Source organism: Vicugna pacos, chromosome 6 (genome assembly GCF_048564905.1).
Source record: "Vicugna pacos chromosome 6, VicPac4, whole genome shotgun sequence".
NCBI lineage: Eukaryota > Metazoa > Chordata > Mammalia > Artiodactyla > Camelidae > Vicugna > Vicugna pacos.
In genome coordinates, this window is record NC_132992.1 from 12,803,983 (window position 1) to 12,825,175 (window position 21,193).

At 36.9% G+C, this 21,193-nt stretch overlaps 1 protein-coding gene across 2 annotated transcripts in view; it reads right to left on the minus strand.

Moving 5' to 3' along the window:
• Nucleotides 1–21,193, minus strand: part of UNC13C (unc-13 homolog C) — a 471,320-nt gene that overhangs the window by 86,350 nt on the left and 363,777 nt on the right. For both annotated transcript variants that reach the window (XM_031672763.2, XM_072962394.1), the window contains 5 exons: nt 20,728–20,854; nt 16,957–17,053; nt 16,181–16,324; nt 7,662–7,739; nt 3,181–3,258 (listed from right to left, as the gene is read on the minus strand). In XM_031672763.2, the coding sequence (XP_031528623.1) occupies nt 3,181–3,258; nt 7,662–7,739; nt 16,181–16,324; nt 16,957–17,053; nt 20,728–20,854 (524 nt within the window). The remainder of the gene's footprint in view (nt 1–3,180; nt 3,259–7,661; nt 7,740–16,180; nt 16,325–16,956; nt 17,054–20,727; nt 20,855–21,193) is intronic.

Sequence of the window (21,193 nt, forward strand, 5' to 3'; positions counted from 1 at the left end):
CTACAGTGATTCCTAAAACTGTTTAAACATAAAAAATCACGTAGGATGCTCTTTATAAAACAGACCCTGGAATTCTTTCCCAGTGATTTTTGCTTCATGGTTTATGTGGCTTTAGTATTATTATTATTATAGAGTAATCTGAGAGTTGTTAAATCAAAACATGCTCTTCATTTGTATGCAGGGAAGTGTGCTGGAAAGACACTTTAGGAGAAGAAAGCTTTTTTCTTTTGCCTCTTTTTCTAAATAGGGCACTGGAAAAAATATGCCCCAGGGCCATAGGCTATTGTGTGCACAGCTGTTAACAGTGACTGCTCAGGTGGCTGCTTTTGGAGCTACCATCTATGCCGTCACCCCCAAGCTTGTCATAGCATTAGGCAGCGTTTCCATCTTGGACTCCATATAGAGAATGGATTTTAAAAAGGCTTTAAAAACTTATTGTTTCCAGAGGGAAAAGAGACCCTGCAAAGAAGAGCAGCTGCCCCAAGCGGCAGGCCAAAGCGGCAGAGAGCTGCAGCATCATGCACGCAGGCCTGCACTTGGCCAGCACCTCGCGGAGGGTATCAGAGGCCAGCCACGCTGCTGTTAGAAGCCAGCTGATGGGCACATGGCATCAAAAACTATTCTGAGCAAGTGCACAAGCGATCACTTGCTAATTAGTTTTCTGTAGCAGGAAGTGCACATCCTAGTACAGATGGTGGTGCACAAAATAATAAGAACCTCCTAAAGGAAGGATACAGTCTAGGTTAGAAAATTTCCCTTAGCAATAGCAGTCAAGATTTTACAACCTGTTCCACTGTGAGGAAAAAACTGGAAATCGGCAATAGTACAAACAAACACACTGCATTATCATTAGAGGCCACTGAACCTGCCTGTGTTAAGTGCTGTATATACTTCTTGTACTAAAGGATACATTTTTTCCATCTACATGAAAGGCCCAAGTGAAGGGGCCCATTTAGATTCTGTCATACAGATAACTGGAATGGAGGAACACTGCCTATTACTGTGAGATTCTGGAAGCTAAGTGTAGTAAGCAAAAACTGTAACATAATTCTTTACTAATAAAGATGACTGTCTGGGACACTGCCTGTTACACCCAGACTTGAGTTCAAGGCAAGCATCCTCTTGACATTTCTTCAACTCCTATGCAATGCTGACTGGGACTGCCTAAAGCTTTTTCTTAGCAACAGAAGACAAGGTAAAAACGGAAAAGAAACTGTGCACAGAAAGAGAGACAGGAGAACATGGAAAGAAAGCAAAGAGAGGGACAGAAGAGATGAAGAATAAAGGAGTTAGGGCCAATGCTGTCCCACTAACAAATTGCATGTTTAGAAGCTAAATACTCATTTCATTTATTTAGTTGAATTCTCCTTTAAAATGATGTATGAGGAGGGTAGCAACTGACAGCACAAGAGTTATAAAGGGAGAAGGCACCAGCCAAGTGTTTCCAGCTTCCATCATTCTCTCCAGGAGGAAGAGTTCTGTGACGGAGCCGAAGGTTAGCAGTTAAATTTATCATTTGAAATCTGCACCTTTCAAATTGGTTATTTTATCTGAAACAAGGAGTCTATTTTGGTTGGTGAATAAACCACCCCAGTTTTTTGGTTAGGGGATGGCTTGCCCCATACCGTTTCCTTTAAATCCAGGCATAATTTGTCTGCTTAACAAATTCAGCTCAGCGATGTACAGCCCTCACATTAGACTTCAACCACGAAATGGTAAGGATAGTAGTAGCATTAGGTGACATTTCTGGAAATATGGCATTTTAAATATAACTTTATCTTCAAATGTATTGTGGTCTTTAAAATCCACTAAAAGGAGACAGAATTTCCAACAGGAAATCAGTAATTTCTTCTCTACTTTTCAAAACTGTAAGTAGACTTAAAGTCTGAATATAAAACATCACTAAACTTAAAAAGGGAATCTCCAGGGATGATCCTCAGTGTGCTCACCTAATTCAGCAAAAGAATTCTAAAAATGAGACTGATGCCCTGAAACCATGCAAAAACCATTAATACACTTTGGGGAATGAAGCCTTAGTTTGGACAAATTAGACTGAGACAGCAATGCAGCCCAGCTCATTAAAAAAAAATGGTTTTTGAAGTTTTGCACCTTCACACCCATATCCTGGTGCTTCTCATGTGTAACATGCTAAAGGGAAAGTTCACTTTTTAAAAAGAAGGAAGTGCGAGAGTAATGATAAAGATATGGTGGGGAAAATGTATGTCTCTGTGGGGTTAAAAGACACATCATGTGTGAAGAGACCCTAACTTAAATAAGCATTGTCAGCTTTTGCTTGGAAATCAAACCTAGCTTTACAGATACCTCACACACTTACCACAATAAGGAACAGTGCAAATAAAACCTTAAACAGAAATAGCCCGTCATTTTAGCTGCTAACTGGGATCCGAGGGGGTGTTGGTGGGAGGATGTCAGCTTGCTTGACCTTCCTTCGCAGCACCATCTCCCACCCTCAGTTCCCTGGATGCTCACGGTGGTTTGTGAAATACAAGACTGTGGCAGCTTGAGGAGGCAGGTGCACAGCTCGTATTTCACTGTCTGCCTGATCCAAACAAGCAAATGAGAAACAAGTAGGGAGGGCAATGGTCTTGAGGTTTGGAGGGGGAAAAAGCCAGGTAAAGGATATGATGCTTACTATCACAAACCTCATAAAAGAATCTTTCTCCTTCCTTCTTCTGCTCATGGAATTGCAAGTCAGAGACGTTAGACAAAGACACAACACATTACAGACACGGTACACAGCACGTTGCTGACAGATTTTTTAGATGCGAAAAACAAACCATCAGTACATCAGAAACCACTAGCGCCACGAAGCACACTGCAGAACAAAATCAGTATCAAGTTGACAATGCGCGGTATGGGGGAAAGATGTCTGCAACTTGTGGACCTTTACGGATCGCTAGTATATACACAAGTATACTTAATTGTGTATATATGGCTATACACACACACTGCAGAAAGCTACAACCATCTCCTTCCTCCTGTTCACACTTCCAATGTGTTTACTGAAGTATTCTGTTGTAGATAATAACCACCTTAGTTAATGGCATTCTTTAGCTAAGCCATGTATAAACTTGATTTGCTCACTTCCCGCAGTAAAGAAATATCTGTTAATGATCTCTCAGTAGATATTTGGCAATGAAGGCATAAAAACATGCTCACCTCTTTTCCTCCCATGGATTCAAACATTTTTTCCAGCTGAACCCTCAGTTGTTGAATATTGTTCATCAGTATGCAGGGCTTTAAATAAAGCAAACAACAAAAAATAGGGTGAAAATCTTTTATATAGTAGCTTACTGAATGAGTTTACTTTCAATGTGGTAGTATACACTGTCTCTGAAGTCCTATTATATTTGGCAAACAGAATAATTCTGCTATTAACAGTAAAGAATGGAAGAGGGAAAATAAAACCACCTTGGGGAATGAAATTTAACAGTATACTTAGACAGTAAACCATTGCAGACCTATTACTAAGGTTGATTTTATTCTTAGCATTGTGGCATAGTATATTTAGAAATTAACCAAACTCTGTTTTTTAAAGAGTTTTAAGAAATACAAGGGAGTTTAAATTCTTACGCTACTTCACTGTTTCAAAAACCAAAATACCGAATTTCAAAGTCCTCCCCATCCCCCCAAAACCATTCAAATCCTTTAATAAACTCTGCCTATAGATAAAGCCCACACATGAGTATTCAAGGCCCTGAGTTATAAGGCTCCAAACCATGTTTAACAAAAACAAAAAACTGCTTTCCAGGCTCTGTCTTGGCTTCACTTGGACCTCTTTGCCTTTGAGTCATATCCATCGTTCAGGTTAGGGCTTTCTTTTTCCCAGACTGTATCCTTTTGTCACTCACTTGACATTTGTTCTATTTAACTTCACATCTGAGTTGCTTCTGACTGTCTCACCAGCTGACCTTAAGTGTCCTGTCTGTGCTGCTGTCTTTTTCTGCTTGCTCTTACAGAGCCTCATACATAGACACATAATACATGCTTTAACAATGCTCCTTGACTTGTTTCCAAGGAGGCAGAAGTATAATCACATACAGATGTAAAGCTCTGTGACAGGACTAGATGTGACCTCAGATTAGCAGAAAAGAACTTATAATTGGAAAATGAAATTCAGAATGGTTATAGAATAATTTAATATTTGCTACATACTGATTCTGAAAAACCAGCAGATCATGGGAAGAAAACAGTGAAAGAAATGAAAATGGGATGCCTTCCAAGGGGCTGGGAAATGAGCCAATAACAGAATCAGAGAGCGGCATGCAAAGGACTTACAGGGCATCAGAGAGGTGTCAGTGCTCATCCGTGCAAAGGGTTTGTTCTTGTTTTCACCCTATTTTGACCTTTGGAAAAACTTCCTCCTTGATTCTTAAAGTGACCACATCCTAACTTCCATTTATGAATACAATTTAAAACTTCTATTCCCTTGATTCTAGGCACTTATATGTTTTATTTTTTAGGCACAGAGATTTCTCTCATATAGATTCTGCTCAGTAAGCTGAACCACAGTGTTCTAGAGACGATCCTGGTTGCCAGCTGTGATGAGGAGCTGCTGGACCCAGGCTTACTCCTTCTGTAGGATGTACGATCAGACTTTCAGGGGATTCAGCATCTTGTTCCAAGTGAACACACTGAACCAACAGACCCTCTTCCACTATGGGATAGAGTCATTGAGGTTCTTTCATTTTTCACTGCAGAGGGCAAAGAACTAAGGAAGAGCGTGACTCTTAATGAGAAGCAGAAGACTACATGAGTAAAAGGTTGTATCACCATGCTTCCCATGGGTCTAAACTAGCTGGGTAGCATCTTTTTTGACACGTGTAACTGCACTTTAGTACCAGCTTTGCCAATTGAGCCAACTTCCAAGCCCTTTTAGTGTGATCATTTCCGGTGGAAAAAGAACTAAGAAACAAAATGAACAGAGACACCTGGGCTCGCTTGGCATGGACTGCCGTTGCCCCCAGGAGGAGAGGCAGTTATCCAGAGGGAGCTAAAACAAAGTCTGAGATCTCCTCTTTCACTAAGCTCTCCCTGACCTTGAAACATTCAAATTTCAATTTTTCTGAGAACTAAATTACACGAATCTACCTTAAACCTAATCAGGGAACAGTTTTACTTTAAACAGCTCTCTTGAAAATGAAAAAACAAATACGAAAACACCTCCAGTGAAGGGAACATTAACCTAATTCAGAAGCATCATTTGTTGATGAGTTTAGTTAGACAAAATGACCTACGTTTGAAGTTAATCTCTAATCTTTTTATTTGTATATTTTGGCTTTTCCCTGAAAAAAAAAAGCCATAATGTATTTCATTTTATCTAAACCTGAAACAAAGTTAGGAACCTAAAATACAAGGAATATGAAAGTTGCTCTGTTCAGACTATGGCCGTTTCTACGTGACCAAAGTATGTTTCTTTTTTTTTAATTGAAGTATAGTTGATGGACAATATTGTATAAATTACAGGTGTACAATATAGTGATTCACAATTTTAAATGTTATAACCCATTTATAGTTGTTATAAAATAGTGGCTATATTCCCTGTGCCGTACAGTACATCCTTGTAGCTTATTTTATACCTGATAGGTTGTACCTCTTAATCTCTTACCCCCATATTGCACCTCCCTTCTCCCCACTGGTAACCAATAGTTTGTTGCATTTCTTAAATTCCACCAAAGTATGTTTCTGAGTGGAAGAAAGAATTTTTAAAAGTACACAAAATCAGGGAATTCTGATTTAGATAATGTTGCTTTGCTACAATGTGGAGTGTGGAAAAATGGATTAAAAACTTGGGACCCATTCCACATTTAAAATGTTTCAGAAGAAAAAATATTATTCTGTCACAAATATTTTGTTTTACTGTTGTCTTTAATTCTGACCCCTGAGAAAGCAAATGTTACAGTCATCTCAGAAGATGTCTAATGTTAACCACTATATACAAAAATAGATAAAAAATGAATTTCTTCTGTATAGCACAGGGAATTATATTCAATATCTTGTAATAACCTTTACTGAAAAAGAATATGAGAACAAATATATGTGTGTGTGTATATATATATACACACATATGCATAACAGGGACATTGTGCTGTACACCAGAAATCGACACACTGTAACTGACTATACTTCAATTAAAAAAAGGCTAGTGCAATTTGAAGTAGAAATATTATCATACATATACAGAGAAAATAAAAAATGTTCTTGATATTTAAAGAAATCTGTAACAATGATATGTACACACACAAGTGTACAAAAGCACTGTAATTTATCTCAGCTGAAAGTTTAAGTGGTTAGCTGATATCCTTTCATAGAAAAACTAAAATGATACTTGACATTTGAATGAGTGTCTAAGACTGGTCAAGATATTAGCAATTAGGAAAGAATAGCAGTGAGGAAGGAAAAGCAAGTTTCAAGGACATTTCTTTATAGAAATGTATTTTGAAAAGTATAAAATAGAGAAAAATGCATAGAATACAATAAACACTGATTTATGATTTTTTTCTCATTTAAAAAATAATGTACTACAAATATTAACACCTAGAGTAGAAGTCTGCAGGGATCTTTCCAGGCTACTTTTCCTTTCTGAGTGACAGGAATTAGCTTTGATGATTCATAGCCACCTTTTAGAATCTTCAGTTTGGTTATCCTATTTGTCAGAATCTTTTCTGAAATTACCTGGCACTGTTTTGATTTTCAATATAATACTTTTCAAATGTATGATGAATTTAATTTTATTTAATCATAACTCTATGCTTTCAACAGATAAAGGAATACTCCATCTTGCCTACTAGAGTATTTTACAATCAATGACAATTAGAAATCGCTGCTGAGATATCCCGGCAATTTATTAAAATTTCTGGGCAGCATTTTCATTTAAGGGAAAGATGTATCTTCTGGGACCCTCAGGAACCGTTGGGACTGACTGACCTTAATGAGCTGTCAGCAAGAGGTCAATGGGGTTTCAGCAAGAATTCTCTTTCAGACTTGCCTGATAGTGGGAAATGATTTACCTGATTCTCCTCTTGAAAACTCTAGTACTAACTTTTAAAATATTTTTTTCAGTGCTTTAAAAAAAATCCTGTGTTCTCCTAATAAATATTACATATGGTGAATAAGAAAGATTTTACCTCCCATCATGAAATAACCCTGATTATATTCCAAATTACTTTAGTTTATCCTGCTTCTCTTTGTTCTTTTTATTGTTTATTTTCATCCAGAAAATAAACGGCTAAGTTAATAATTCAGAGTAGAAATCAGCATCACTCTTTCCATTATCCATCCTTTTCAATTTATTTAAAAACTGAAAGGCTAAATTATATTCCTTTTGGTATTGGTGCCAAAACTACACTAGTTGGTGTCAACACTAAATAATTACTAGCTCCCGGGGCCAGTATTTGTAATTCGTTATCATCATGGAAAACCACAAGGTGGCTGGTGGTGAGATGTCTCAACCTTCCTCTGAATTCTATTTTGTACCAGTTCCGGACTACTAGAAAATTTTCAGACAATTTCTTGAGACTCTTATTTTTCTATCATCCTGTAAGAAGGTAGAAAGAAAACAACTGCCTCTGCTTAGTCCTTAGTTTCAAGAAGTGGTTCTCAACTGAGGAATGTTTGAAAGTAGAGACATCTTTACTTACCACATTTTCCTTATCACAGTAGGAACGGAAATCACTTGATACGATTGCGGCATACTGAAGCAGGACTTTATTGATGGTCTAGGGGAAAAAACATAAAATGTGTTCAAGTAAGTAGCTGTCTCTACACATGTATTTATTTTTCTACACACATGCATATCTACCAGGACAAAATTCCTCGTGGTGGTGATTTTTTCAAATGTCTGGAATATTCCTAAATACCTCATTATGAGTGGGACCAGAACATTCCCATACATGTCACTTAGCAATGAATATGTTTACTAATTGTCTGTGATAAGGAGACTAATAACAAAGAGCATCTCTTAAAACCGAAACTTCAGCTTTTGCTGCATCCCACTATCTCAATACATTTACCTTTAATTTAGTATGTTATTTATTGATGCATTATTTGCTAAAAGTATTGCTGAATCTTGCTTCTTTTTCATTCTAATTTCACACTTTCCTTCTCCACCTAATAACTCTTTGAGTTTAAGGACGCCCTCTGCTTCCATTAATTATGCAAAACAAGGGAAAACGAACAAACTTCATTAGTCATTGTTATTTCAGTTACTTAAAGACATATTGATGAGCTTGCATCCTGCTGCTGCTACTTACGTAGTTGGAACGCTCACAAGCCAAACGTGGACATGATTTTCTTAGAAGGGAGAAAGCAGCAATAGTGGTAGATACAGATCATCATCTCTCACAGAAAAGGAGAGACCAAAAAAGCTTTTATATTCTGTATCTGAATTTTCTTTGTGGTTCAAAATCAAGTTGGGGGGACACCCCAAGGAGTTAAGCTGAAGGAGATACGCTTCATTCACAAACCTGAATTCACCAAGCGGGACTATGAGCTTGTTTCACAGACTTTAAAAATCACAATCAATACCTGAAATTAGGGATAATGGGCAGAAAGAAAACCGTATTTTGTGGAAGTACAAAGTAAACTGATAATATGTATCAATTTAAATAGAAAATCAGTCTTGGAAAATATAAAATCTTGTCAAGCAGTAGACCAATAAATCTAGGAAAACAGGTGGTGTGTCAGACTGAAGGATCATCCAAATGCAGCTGTTCAAATTTCACTTTAGACATAATGTTGACAATTACTTTGGGACTTGCCAAGGAATGCTGATCCACTCATACATATGAACATTACTCTTAACTTACAGGTTCTTATGACAGTGTAAGCTGTAGGGACCATTTCACTATATTGCAAAAACCAACAAAAGCCTGACTTTAGGAGCTTGTTGCAACTCAGAGTATCGCTTGTTCAAGATTTAGTTTGGGCAGGGGAATCCAGATATCCAATAAAAATTTAAAAATGAAAGAAAAAGGTTAGTTTGAGGTGTACAGCAAAGTGATTCAGTTATACATATACATAGATATATTTTCTTTTCAGATTCTTTTTCTATTATATATAACTATAGATAAACAACAGGGGCCTACTGTATAGCACAGCAAATACATTCAATTTCTTGTAGTAATGTGTCTGTTAATCCCCAATTTCTTATTTATCCCTCTCTTTCTGTTCCCTTTTGGTAACCATAGTTTGTTTTCTATGTCTATGAGTCTATTTTTGGTTTGAAAATAGAACTTGTATCTTTTTTTTTGTTTAGATTCCACATCTGAGTGATACCATATAATATTTGTCATTCTCTTCTGATTATTCTCAGGGGATCCCCATGGTTTAATTCTTGCCTCTACTTCATAGGCAAACCCTAGTCCCTTCAATTCCTGCTGGGAGACAACTGATCCTAGGATCTCACACCCGGTAGCTTACAAATGCCAATGATTAGCAAGCCAGGATAGGCTGCAGTTAAGGAAAAGGGCTCAGCCACGTAGGACATAGTTGAAGGCCTTGTGACTGTAAGAGTTGTCAGTAACTGGCTGTAATAACATACATTTCTTTGCGTATACAAAGTCCACCTGAATGAAAGTGTTCATGTACATTTTAGGGGCGAGTTCAATTTCATTCTAATTTATTCACCAAAGTAAAATCACTACCAGACATTAGTTCTTTAACGAATACTAGTGAGTGTAGTTGAGTCTTGAACAACCAGGGGGCTAGGGGCACCAACCCTGTGCACAGTTAAAAGTTCACTGATAAATTACAGTCAGCCTCTGTGTTCTTCCATCTCCCCCATATCCCCGGTTTCAACCAACCACAGGTGCTGTAGTACTTACTATTAAAAAAAATACGTATTTAAGTAGACCCCCCCCCCACCTCAAACCTGTGTTGTTCAAGGGTCAACTGTAGTTAGTTAAGACATGTCTCCAACAGCATCATAAGCATCGCCTGCGAATGTGCTGGAAAGACAAATTCCCTGATCCTATCCCAGATCGCCTGAGTCGGTAATTCTGAGGTTGAAGCCAAACAATTTCTGTTTTAACAAGCCTCCAAGTGAAACCAATGCCAGCTAAAATTTGAGAACCATTGTCTTACCTAATGCACAGGAAGATAGAAGTAACTCTTCAGAGAGAACCTGTTGATGGAAGGGAACCTAGCAAGGCCTGGTATGAAAAGATTGTCATGAGGTGTAGACAATTCTTTTACAAACACAGCAAAGGAACTAGCATTCCAAAAGCCCCAGATCAAATACAGTGAAATTTTAATAGGATTTGGGCAGTGAAGCAAGGGGTTCTGCTGTATTTAAAGGGTCAGAGAGGATGACTAAAGTAACTCCCAGCCTCCATCTGCTCTGATGGGGCGTGCAGATTCTGGTACTACCGAGTAGCGATGACCATCAATTACTCAAAGCCCCTCTGGTCTCCTGAGGTAATGCCCCACTAGTAAGGGTAGGCTACCTATCCTGTCAGGACTGCTGGTCGGCCCATGTAGGGGTGTTACTCCTACAATTAGGAAGACAGGAACCTTGGTCCAAATGCATCTTGCATCTCTGCAGTCACATTTAATGCACGAAGCATTACAGCAACACAGAGGACAGGAAGAATGCAGCCTTTGTTCAGTGACATGAGTAATGTCACTTCAGAGCTTTATATACTTACTGTGTTTTCACACATCCAACATAAAATAGAATCCCCTACAAATGCCCAGATTTGGCCTAAAGGGTAAAAATACATGGTGAGATTCTGCTGTCCAACTTACGAACTGATTTCTGATGACACCAGAATGTCAACGTAGTACAGCCTAGTGGTTGAAAGCATTCCATTCATACTGTTTCTAGACTAGTTTGAATTATTTAAACTTTCTGAGCTTGTTTTGTCATTTGAAAAATTAGGAAAAATAATTTTATCTATCTCTTGAGGTGGTTGTGAAGAATAAGTGCAACTATAGAGTGATTAGCACAAAGTGATAAAGAATAAGGGATAATTAATGATAATTCATTAATTTTTTGAAATTCTGAATAGGTTCCCAGAGAACAAGGAACATGGGGGTCTCAAACACCATAGTATTACCAACCCAGAGCCAGGAGTTGGTTGACATTTGTTTTTGTTTTTAAATGGTGCTGAAAATATTGTTACTTCCCATTTCTCCTTTTTAAATTAACCTCCCTTGCTGGCCACGAGAAGCAATATAGCCACAGGAATGTTCACTATCCATGGGCCCATTTTGTAGTTCATCACAGCCCCTGAATGTACGTGCTCTGAAATTCGAAGCATTTGTTTGATACATTATTCAGTCTTATATATGCTTTAGTAAGTACACATCATCCCTTTAAGATCCATTTTATACTACTAACTCCTCAAAATTGTCTGCAGATACCATTCATGTGTCTTCTCTCCAGGAGAGGATTTAAATCAGTCCAAGTCACATAAAGAAAAGATAATTTCAGTATATTTTGATATAAGGATCCCATCCTATAGAAAACCCTAAAGGGTTCACACAAAAACAACTAGAGCTGATAAAAGAATTTGGCAAGGTAGCAGGATACAAGATTAACGTACAGCAATCAGTGGCATTTCTTTACACTAACAATGAAATATCAGAAAAGGAAAGTAAAGAAACACTGTTTTAAAATTGCATCAAAAAATACTTTGGAATAAATCTGACCAAAGAAGTAAAGACATATACGGAGAACTATAAAATGATGACTAAGGAAATTAAAGATGTCTTAAGGAAATGGAAAGATATCCCACGCTCTTGGATTAGAAGAATCAATATCATTAAAATGGCCATACTGCCCGAGGCGATCTACTGATTTAATACAATCCCTATCAAATTACTGAGGACATTTTTCATAGAACTAGAACAAATAATCCTAAAATTTATATGGAAGTACAAAAGACCCAGAATTGCCAAAGCAGCAGTCATCAAAACAGCGTGGTATTGGCATAAAAACAGACATACGGATCAATGGAATAGAATAGAGCCCAGAAATAAACCCACAGACCTATGGTCAATTAATCTTCGACAAAGGAGGCAAGAATATACAATGGAGAAGAGAGTCTTTTCAGCAAGTTGTGTTGGGAAGACTGGACAGCTGCATGTAAATCAATGAACTTAGAATACTCCCTCACTTCATACACAAAAATAAACTCAAAATGGCTTAAGGACTTAAATATAAGACATGATAAATCTCCTATAAGAAAACATAGGCAAAAAATTCTCTGCCATAAATCTTAGCAATGTTCTCCTAGGGCAGCCTACACAGGAAATAGAAATAAGAGCAAAAATAAACAAATGGGACCTAATTAAAGTTGTACGCTTTTGCACAACAAAGGAAACGATAAGCAAAACAAAAAGACAACCTACAGAATAGGAGGAAATATTTGCGAAAGATGAGACTGACATGGGTTTAATTTTCAGAATATGTAAACAGCTCATACAACTTAATAACAACAACAAAAATCCAATCTAAAAATGGACAGAAGACCTAAACAAGCAATTCTCCAAGGAAGAAATACAAATGATCAATAGGCACATGAAAAAAAGCTCAGTATCACTAATTATCAGAGATTGCAAATCACAACTACAACGAGGTATCACCTCACACCAGTCAGAATGGCCATCACTCAAAAGTCCACAAATGACAAATGCTGTAGAGTCTGTGGAGAAAAGGGAACCCTCCTACACTGCTGGTGGGAATGTAGTTTGGTGCAGCCACTGTGGAAAATAGTTTGAGGAATCTCTGTAAAACTAAAATTAGACTTACCATATGATCCAGCAATCCCACTTCTGGGCATATATCTGGAGGGAATTCTAATTTAAAAATATACAGGCACCTCCAGTGTTCATTGCAGCACTATATACAGTAGCCAAGACACGGAAGCAACCTAAATGTCCATTGACAGATGACTGAATAAAGAAATTGTGATATATTTATACAATGGAATACTACTCAGCCATAAAAAGAATAAACTAATGCCATCTGCAGCAACAGGGATGGACCTAGAGATTGTCATTCGAAGTGAAATAACCAGAAAGAGTTAGAAAAATACCATATGATATCACTCATATGTGGAATCTAAAAAAAAGATAAAGAAAAATAACACTAATGAAGTCATCTATAAAACAGAAACAGACTTGCAGACACAGTAAACAATCTTCATGGTTACCAGGGGAAAGGAGGTAGGAAAGGATAAATTTGGAAGTTTGAGATTTGCAAATGTTAACCAGTATATAAAAATAGATTAAAAAATTAAGTTTCTTCTATCTAGCACAGGGAACTATATTCAATAACTTATAATAACCTTTAATGAAAAAGAATATGAAAACAAATATACGTATGTATATGCATGACTGGGACACTGTGCTGTACCCCAGAAATTGACACACTGTAACTGACTGTACTTCAATAAAAAAATAAAGAAATGCTTTACTTCACTGAAATTATTTTACTCTGTCAGTAAAAGCTCCCATTTCCTAAGTGACACGTGGAGCCTACTTTTCTTCCTGCTTCTTGCTCAGCTCATTTCCCTTCCTCTCCCTTTCAGTGCCTCCTGGTCCCCACCTTACATAATCTGCTACCTGACTACTCTGAAGATAAATCCTAATTACTTTTATCATATATGCAATTATGATAGTGTGTTACTAAATATATTAACTCTGAGATTATTAAATTCTCATACGATCCTGCTTCCAGTACAAGCCTTACAGAGTTCCCAGAATAGCATGTGACATACTTTTAAAAACACTATCCCTAATGGTCCCGTTTCATTCTTTCCCTTGGCCGTCGCCCAAAACACAGCTGCTAGTCAGGAAAAGACTTAAAGAGACTTTTTGGGAATAATTCTCCCAAAGAATTCAGTGCAGATGTCATCATGCTGGGAAAATGGAAGCAGAGACTACCGAGAAAGTCCCTATAAATAATTTTTAGCTATTATCTTTCAAAGTGGGAGGTTATTTTCATCTTCCTAGTTAACAGACATCAAAACTGGAGTTCACACTATTTCATGGCAGCTAAATATTTTAATATGGTTTAGGCGGACAGCTTGTCTGCTTAGAAGCCTTTATTGGCCCCTCGTTTTCTACTCAAGTTGTTCAGCCACTCTGCCTATTCTTATGACCCGTGAGGATGCGGGCCTAACCTTCCAACCGTAGTTCCGTCAGCCCTCTGAAGCCTGTGCTCTGTCTTCAGTGGCACCTCTCAAGTTAGAAGCCCTGCGTCGCAGAATGGTGGAGGATGACAGAGAATCTTGACCAAACTATCTAGATTTCAAATTTAGTCTTTTTTGTGATAACTCTCGGTACCTCAGAGTACGACTGTATTTGGAGACAGGGCCTTCAAAACCAGTGAGTTAGTTAAAATGAGGCCATTAGTGTGAGCCCTAATCCAATTCGACTGGTGTCTTTATAAGAAGAGAAAGTTTAGACACACAGAGAAATGCCAGGCATGTGCATACACAGAGGAAAGACCATGTGGGGACGCACTGAGAAGAGAACCATCTACGCACAGCCACGAGAGGCCTCAGAAGAAACCAAACCTGCTGTCACCCCGATCTTAGGTTTACCATTTGCAGAACTGTGAGAAAATTAATTTCTGCTGTTGCTGCCATCATTCTGCAGTACTGTATTCATGGCAGCCCTACTAAGTTAATACAGCAGCCTAAATATTATGTAACTTTACCGAGTTTTGGTATTTCCTTTCTTTAACATTATATATATGATATATATAAACATAGATTATATAGTATATATATTATACATATGATATATATAACATATATGAATGAACATTTATACTAGGCCTTTTTCAACCTCTGAGATACACTGATTACAGCATTTGACTTTTTCATAGCTGTTTACAGGTCTGGCTGTCGCATTATATGTTTCTTTGAGGTCAGAGATCATGCTAATTCATAGTGACATCTCTCAAAGTGGCAAGTAAACAGTGCAAGTGAGGCAAAAAGTGAGCACCTGTTAAACCAACAGCCGAGACCTTGGCCATCATCCTACCCACGGAGCCAGGCTAACCCTCCGGCTGAGACACACGACTGTGTAGGCCCTTGCCCTGTATTAGCCGTATCACTGTCCTGCTTACAAATCTCCAAAGACTCATCATTTCTTAAATCGTTCAGAAGATTAAGTCTAAACTTTCAACCTGGAAACCAGAGCCCTTCAGGATCTGGACCCATCTTCACTCTCCCAGGCCTCCCCACTGCTTCTCCCGGAACAGATTCTTTTGTTTTTTGTTTTCTGCCAGCAGAGTGTTTCTCCCTGCTTTTTACATGTCAGCTCAGCTCTACCTCTCCCTTGGTTCTTGCTACTCCTGTAAGCTTAGAATACTTTTCCAACGTCACCTTTTTAGGCTGAATGAGCCCTGTTTTCCCGGGAACCCTTCGTCTATTTCAGCTCTCGTTAATTTTCCTTCTGCTCAACTTACTATGGATTCCACTGTGCTTGAGACTGAACTGTGTCCTCCTTCATGCTGTCTTCCAACTCGTTCATGTCATGTTGTCTTCATTATTATGATTATATATATATTTAAGATTTGAAGGGTGGAGACAGCATCTTTTATTTCTTGTATTTCCCTTCAAACTCTTGGCAAAGTTGTAAGCACTTTGCAAGCCTCCTTAGATGCTAAGAGTAGGAAGGAGTCTTAAGAGGAATCCAGTTGCTCAAGATCAGTATGTCAACTAAACTCATAAAAATGAACGGAATAACTCACACTACAGTTATTGGCTGATTTGAAATTAGAACTCAGTTTGCATGATTTCAAGTCCAATACACTTTTCACTGGACTGCAATGTACTACTGCTAAAAAATACTTTCAGTTTGAGTATGAAATTCCAAGACTGATTTTCAGCTAAAAGCACCACATTTGAAATGGAAATTAATCTGGCCACCCATGGCAGTCTCTTCAATTATAAATAACTGAGTCATTGATGTTAATAACAAGTAGATATGGATGATAAATCCATACGTAAGAAACAGGAAAAGCAGAACAAAAATCAGATGACAAACCTGAAATAGCCTATAGTCCTAGAGGTAGCAAATTAAATTGGCGTAGTTGTCAGACAAGACTTTTGCTACAAAACAATAGCATCTTTTAGGTTCTGTGCAGAAAAATAACATGCGCCAGTCCCAGCAAAGGAAAGATACGTTCCACTTAACCTACCTTTGCAAATCTTCTCATTAAGTGAGATAATGCTTCAGGATTAGGGCATTCCAGTTTCTTAATAATCTCAAAGCTCTGATTAAGCTGAGCAAAGACATCAACCACGGAGCAAGAGAAGAGAGCATGGTCAGATGTCTGCTGGAACTGAGGGAAGAGAAGGTGGCAACATCCCAGTTAGCATATCAGAGGGGCCACAGAAAGAATCTTCATTATTTCACAAAAACAACTAAATCTCCTCCATCATGTACCTTCACATCATGGATCTTCATTTCCCAGTAATGAAATGCTTACCCATTTTAGAATCATTCATCTCCTTTTCTGGAAAGTGTAGTAAAACATATCATGGGACAGGGTGCTGTTAACTGGTTTCTCCATTGCTGAACTGAGGGACTGGTTCTTTCCTTTTCTCATTCTCAACAGGCATTAGGATGGTTTTGCAAGCCACTGTGACTCTAGACATTTGAGTTGCTCCCAGAGTGGTTGGGAGGGTGTCTGTTCCTAATCTGGGAACAAGGCAGCACCTTACAAGCCCACTGAACTTGTAGATTCAGACCAACTCAAGGAGTAAAGAATCTTGGAGTGAAAGGGTGATTGTTTTAGCAATTCCCTAGGGTTCTTATCAGCCTTTAAAATTGTGTTTTAGTTTTATTTTAGTAATAAGAGGATTAAAATAAACCTTAATTAACAGCAGTGAGCCTAACAATTCCCTTTAGCTTCAAAGTGCGCAGTGTGAATGAATCTTGACAATAAGCAATCTGAGAGTAATTTATACTCACTCCATCTTTCTTGTCTCTTCCCAGTGCTCCATGAAGGAACTCCATTGACACATCTTCATTTTCATCTAGCCACTGCATGACAAAAGGTTCAAACCACCTGAAAAAAATTAATAGTATTTCATACTTTAAAAGATGCAGTTTGCACATAATTAACAGTGAATGCTACTGTCTTCTTATCTGAGAGTAATTCAGGACCACGAATCTCTCTTCATTCTCTTTTCCACAGCTGCTCTCCTGGAGACCTATAACTTCACTTCTTGAATACCTTCTCAAATACTGCTCTCTTTTCCCTTCAATCTCTACCTTTTTCTTGGCCCTTCCCATGCTGACACAAATATGCTATGTTTCCAATTCGCACTTTACAATTCAAAGTCCTGTAAAATGTAAATCTTGTGTGCTCTGTCCCGTATTGGGCCAGTCTCTCGTTTCTTACTGCTTTACCATCTGGCTTTCATCTATACTGACTAGTCTCCAGTACCGATCCTGGGTGCTCACCTCTAGCTTTTTATGATCTGCATTCCACCTGCCACTGGGTTTTGTGAATGGTCTAACTTTCAAAATTGTCTAGCACCACTTATTTAGAAGATCATTCTTTCCCCTACTGCCTTGAATTGGCATCTTTGATGTAAATCGGGTAACAGCAATGGGTGGATTTGTCTCTGCCCTACTTTGTTTCATTGGTCTATTTGTCATGCACAGCACCACACTGTTTTAATAACTGTAACTTTTGAGTATGTCTTGATAACTGATAGCAGAGTTCTCCAAGTTTTGTATTTCCTCTTCAAGATTGCCTTGCCTATTCTTAGCCCTTTGCCTTTCTATATAGAACATTTTTAAAATACACTTGGCAATTTGCACAAAAGTAGCTGCTGGACTTTTTATGGGACTGCATTGAATCTGTAAGTCAATGTGGAGAGAACTACTATATCTTTACAATAATGCATCTTTTTAGGAACATTGTATATTTTATTTAATTCATCTTCAGTAATTCTCTTAGTAATATTTTTATAGTTACTTGAATAGAGGGCATGCAGTCTTTCATCACATTTGTGTATCATAGTTTTAATGCTATTTAAATGGTATGATTTATGTGTAATTTTCTAACTGTGGATATCATATAGAAATTCAAATAAATTGTATATGGACTTACTATATTCACATTTTAAATTCTATTAGTTTTCCTAATAGTTTCTTTTGGATTCTCTAGATGCACAATTATACATAAACATAACCATATACATATACTGATGGCATCATTTACATATACATTAAATGATATTACAATCTTTATATTTTTCCCTTTTCTTGTCTCATTGTACTGGCTAGGATTTCTAGTACAATGTTAAGAAAAAGTGATGTTACTAGCTAGCAGTCTCATTCTTGAAGTTCACAAAACTTTATTCATAAGCATAACGTTTGTATAGTTATTTTTTTGGAAGGCAGGGTGTCATTTATTAGGTTAAGATAGGTCCCTTCTGTTCCTAACTTGCTAAGAGATTTTAATAATAAACTGATGTTCTGTTTTACCTAATTATTATTATTTGTTTAGTGTAATGACCATAAGGATTTTCTCCCTCATTCTTTAAATAAGGTGAATTACATTCCATGCTTTTAAAATGTTTAACTAATCTCAGATTCCAGGGATAAACTCCCCTTGGTCATGTTATATTAGCCTTTTTATAAACCACTTAATTCTATTGGCTAATATTTTGAGTTTTTCTTTTAAACTATGTTCAGAGAGAAATAGGACTGTAATTATTCTTATTTTTCATGTTCTCAGTAGGTTCTAGTAGTAAAAATATGCTGACCTCAAAAATGATTTGAGAATATTCCTGCCTTCTCTGGAATATTTGTGTAATATTGTTGATCTTTCTTAAACAGTTGGAAGAATTCCATTTGGAGCCATCTGGACCTGGAGTTTTAAATGTGACATGATTTTTAATTAAAGATTCAAATTTTAAAACAGTTATAGGCCCATTTAGATTTTACCTTTTTTCCTATGCCAGCTTAGTATTTAAAGGAATTTATATATTTTACCTAGCTTTTAAATGTATTACCATAAATATTCTCTTATTATTTTTTAATCTTTGTATGATCTTTAGTGATCTCCTTTCCTGACAGTGATAATTTGTGACATCTCTTCTTTTTCATTGGCCTTGCTAAGTCTTTTTTTTATTTTTGTAGTCTTTCGAAAAACAAACTTTTAGCTTTGTAATTTCTCCTTAAATTTTCCATTTTACTTTTATTCCAGGTCATATTATTTTCTTTTGACTGGAATTGCTTTTAAATATTTCTTCTGCTAACTTGTATTATGGATTGTATAGACTTTTTTCCTTTATGTAGAATTAAAGCTATAAATTTGTCTCTATTTCCTGTTTTAGCGGTAATCCACAAGTTAAGATAGGCCACATTTCATTATTGCTTAGTGAAAAATATTGTGTAATTTACACCACGATTTCTTTTCTGACTTAGGCACACATACTTCATGTTTAACTCTTCCTTTATTTTATCCTCATACATCTTTAGTTGACAAATTCTGTACATTGTATCTTCAAAATTTCTCTCCCACACATCTTCATTATTTACATTCTTACTAGAATGTCTCTATTATTTGTGTAACTTTTAAGTTGTCGTAGTATCCTAGTGTATCTTATAAACTGTAAGAAAAGTTATATTAATGAGCAGTTCTAATCTCATCATCACATTACTCACTACCTTTTAAATCTCTTCCCCGTCCTCTATCCTCTGCCTCTTCCAACTCCCACAATGCTTAGTGAAAGTGGTAAAAGCATCACAGTACTTATTTATATAATCTAGTTCAGAATCACTTCTCCTATATCACTTTCTACTCATTTTGTAAAAATGCCCTGTCCTCCACTGGAATGATGCTATTTCCCATGGACCAGAGCCCATATACTCCTACTGCTATAATTATGCTCATAATTTTCCATCTTAATGCTTTTCTCCCTTTCCTTGTCATAACCTGACAAAATTTTCACAGTCTACATCAAACGCTACCCCATCCATAAATACTGTGTAGAGTCTCCCAAATAGGTAATGTCTCTCTTCTGTGAGACACCATTGAACAAGTATTTATTTTGCTTTGCCTTGCTTTATCATGATTTTTTTACTTATCAGTATCTCCTTGAGTATAAGCTCCTTTCAGGGTGAGGTCTTCATTTTGTTCACCATTGTCCCACAAGCCTGGGCACGGTGCTTGGAATATGGAAGACCTCCTCTCCCTCAATAGAATGAAACAGACTTCTGATATATAGTAAATGCAGACTTTAGAAATCTGATTGTGTGATTACAAATATATTTGATAGAGATGCATTTACGAAAAATGTTACCTGTTTAATAATGACTTCTGTTTTAGAAATAGGAATTTCTAAGACTTTTTTTCAGTTTGAAATAATGGAAAATCTGATTATATAGAGCCAAATACAGGCACCCCTCATTTTCCCAACAAAATCTGAGCTAAAGCACTTTTACAATAAATAATCTCATTATGGAAGCCATTATGTATTATGCATTATATATCTCTTTCTCTCTGAGTTGAATATCCAAGTAAGGCATACTTGAAAAAGGCAACACAATTCAATTAAATGTGGTTCCCAAAGACATGCAAATCATTTAATGTTAATTTTATAATAGAAACGCCTGCATTCAAATGAAGATTTTGTGAAGAGATTTTTAGGGCTGCATAATTCAGGTGTAATTTTACAGGACTATGAATTGAGAATAAACTTGAGGGTGAAAATCACTACTTACAAGGAGTACTCAGGAACGGCATCCTTGAAGGCAGGAAGTTCTCGCACATATTCATTATAAAACCATTTCACTTTGAAATGCAAATTCATATAATCGGTGCTCTTGCATAACCTCTGATTTTCATGTTCTATAACAGATAAAAATCAAACGTTTAATAAAGTTTGGTTTGCCAACAATGCTGTGTTCCAATCGACTCTTATTAGCAGTATTTCAAAAAGGAAGAAAAAAGCACATCTGAGGGAAAGGCAAAGTGAATTGCTAGAGACAGACTTGAAATTTTACAAAATGCAAAAGTCATCGTTAGGTCCTGTGTAGAACAGACATAAGAAATAATCTGAATGCTTTAATGTGCTTTTCTGAAAAAGATGAGAATTCTGGTGACTTAAAGAGTGACAGCGTACCAATATTTTTCTATTTATCTGCAAGCGTTCATACTTTGACTACTTTTAGCCTGATACAAAGTGCC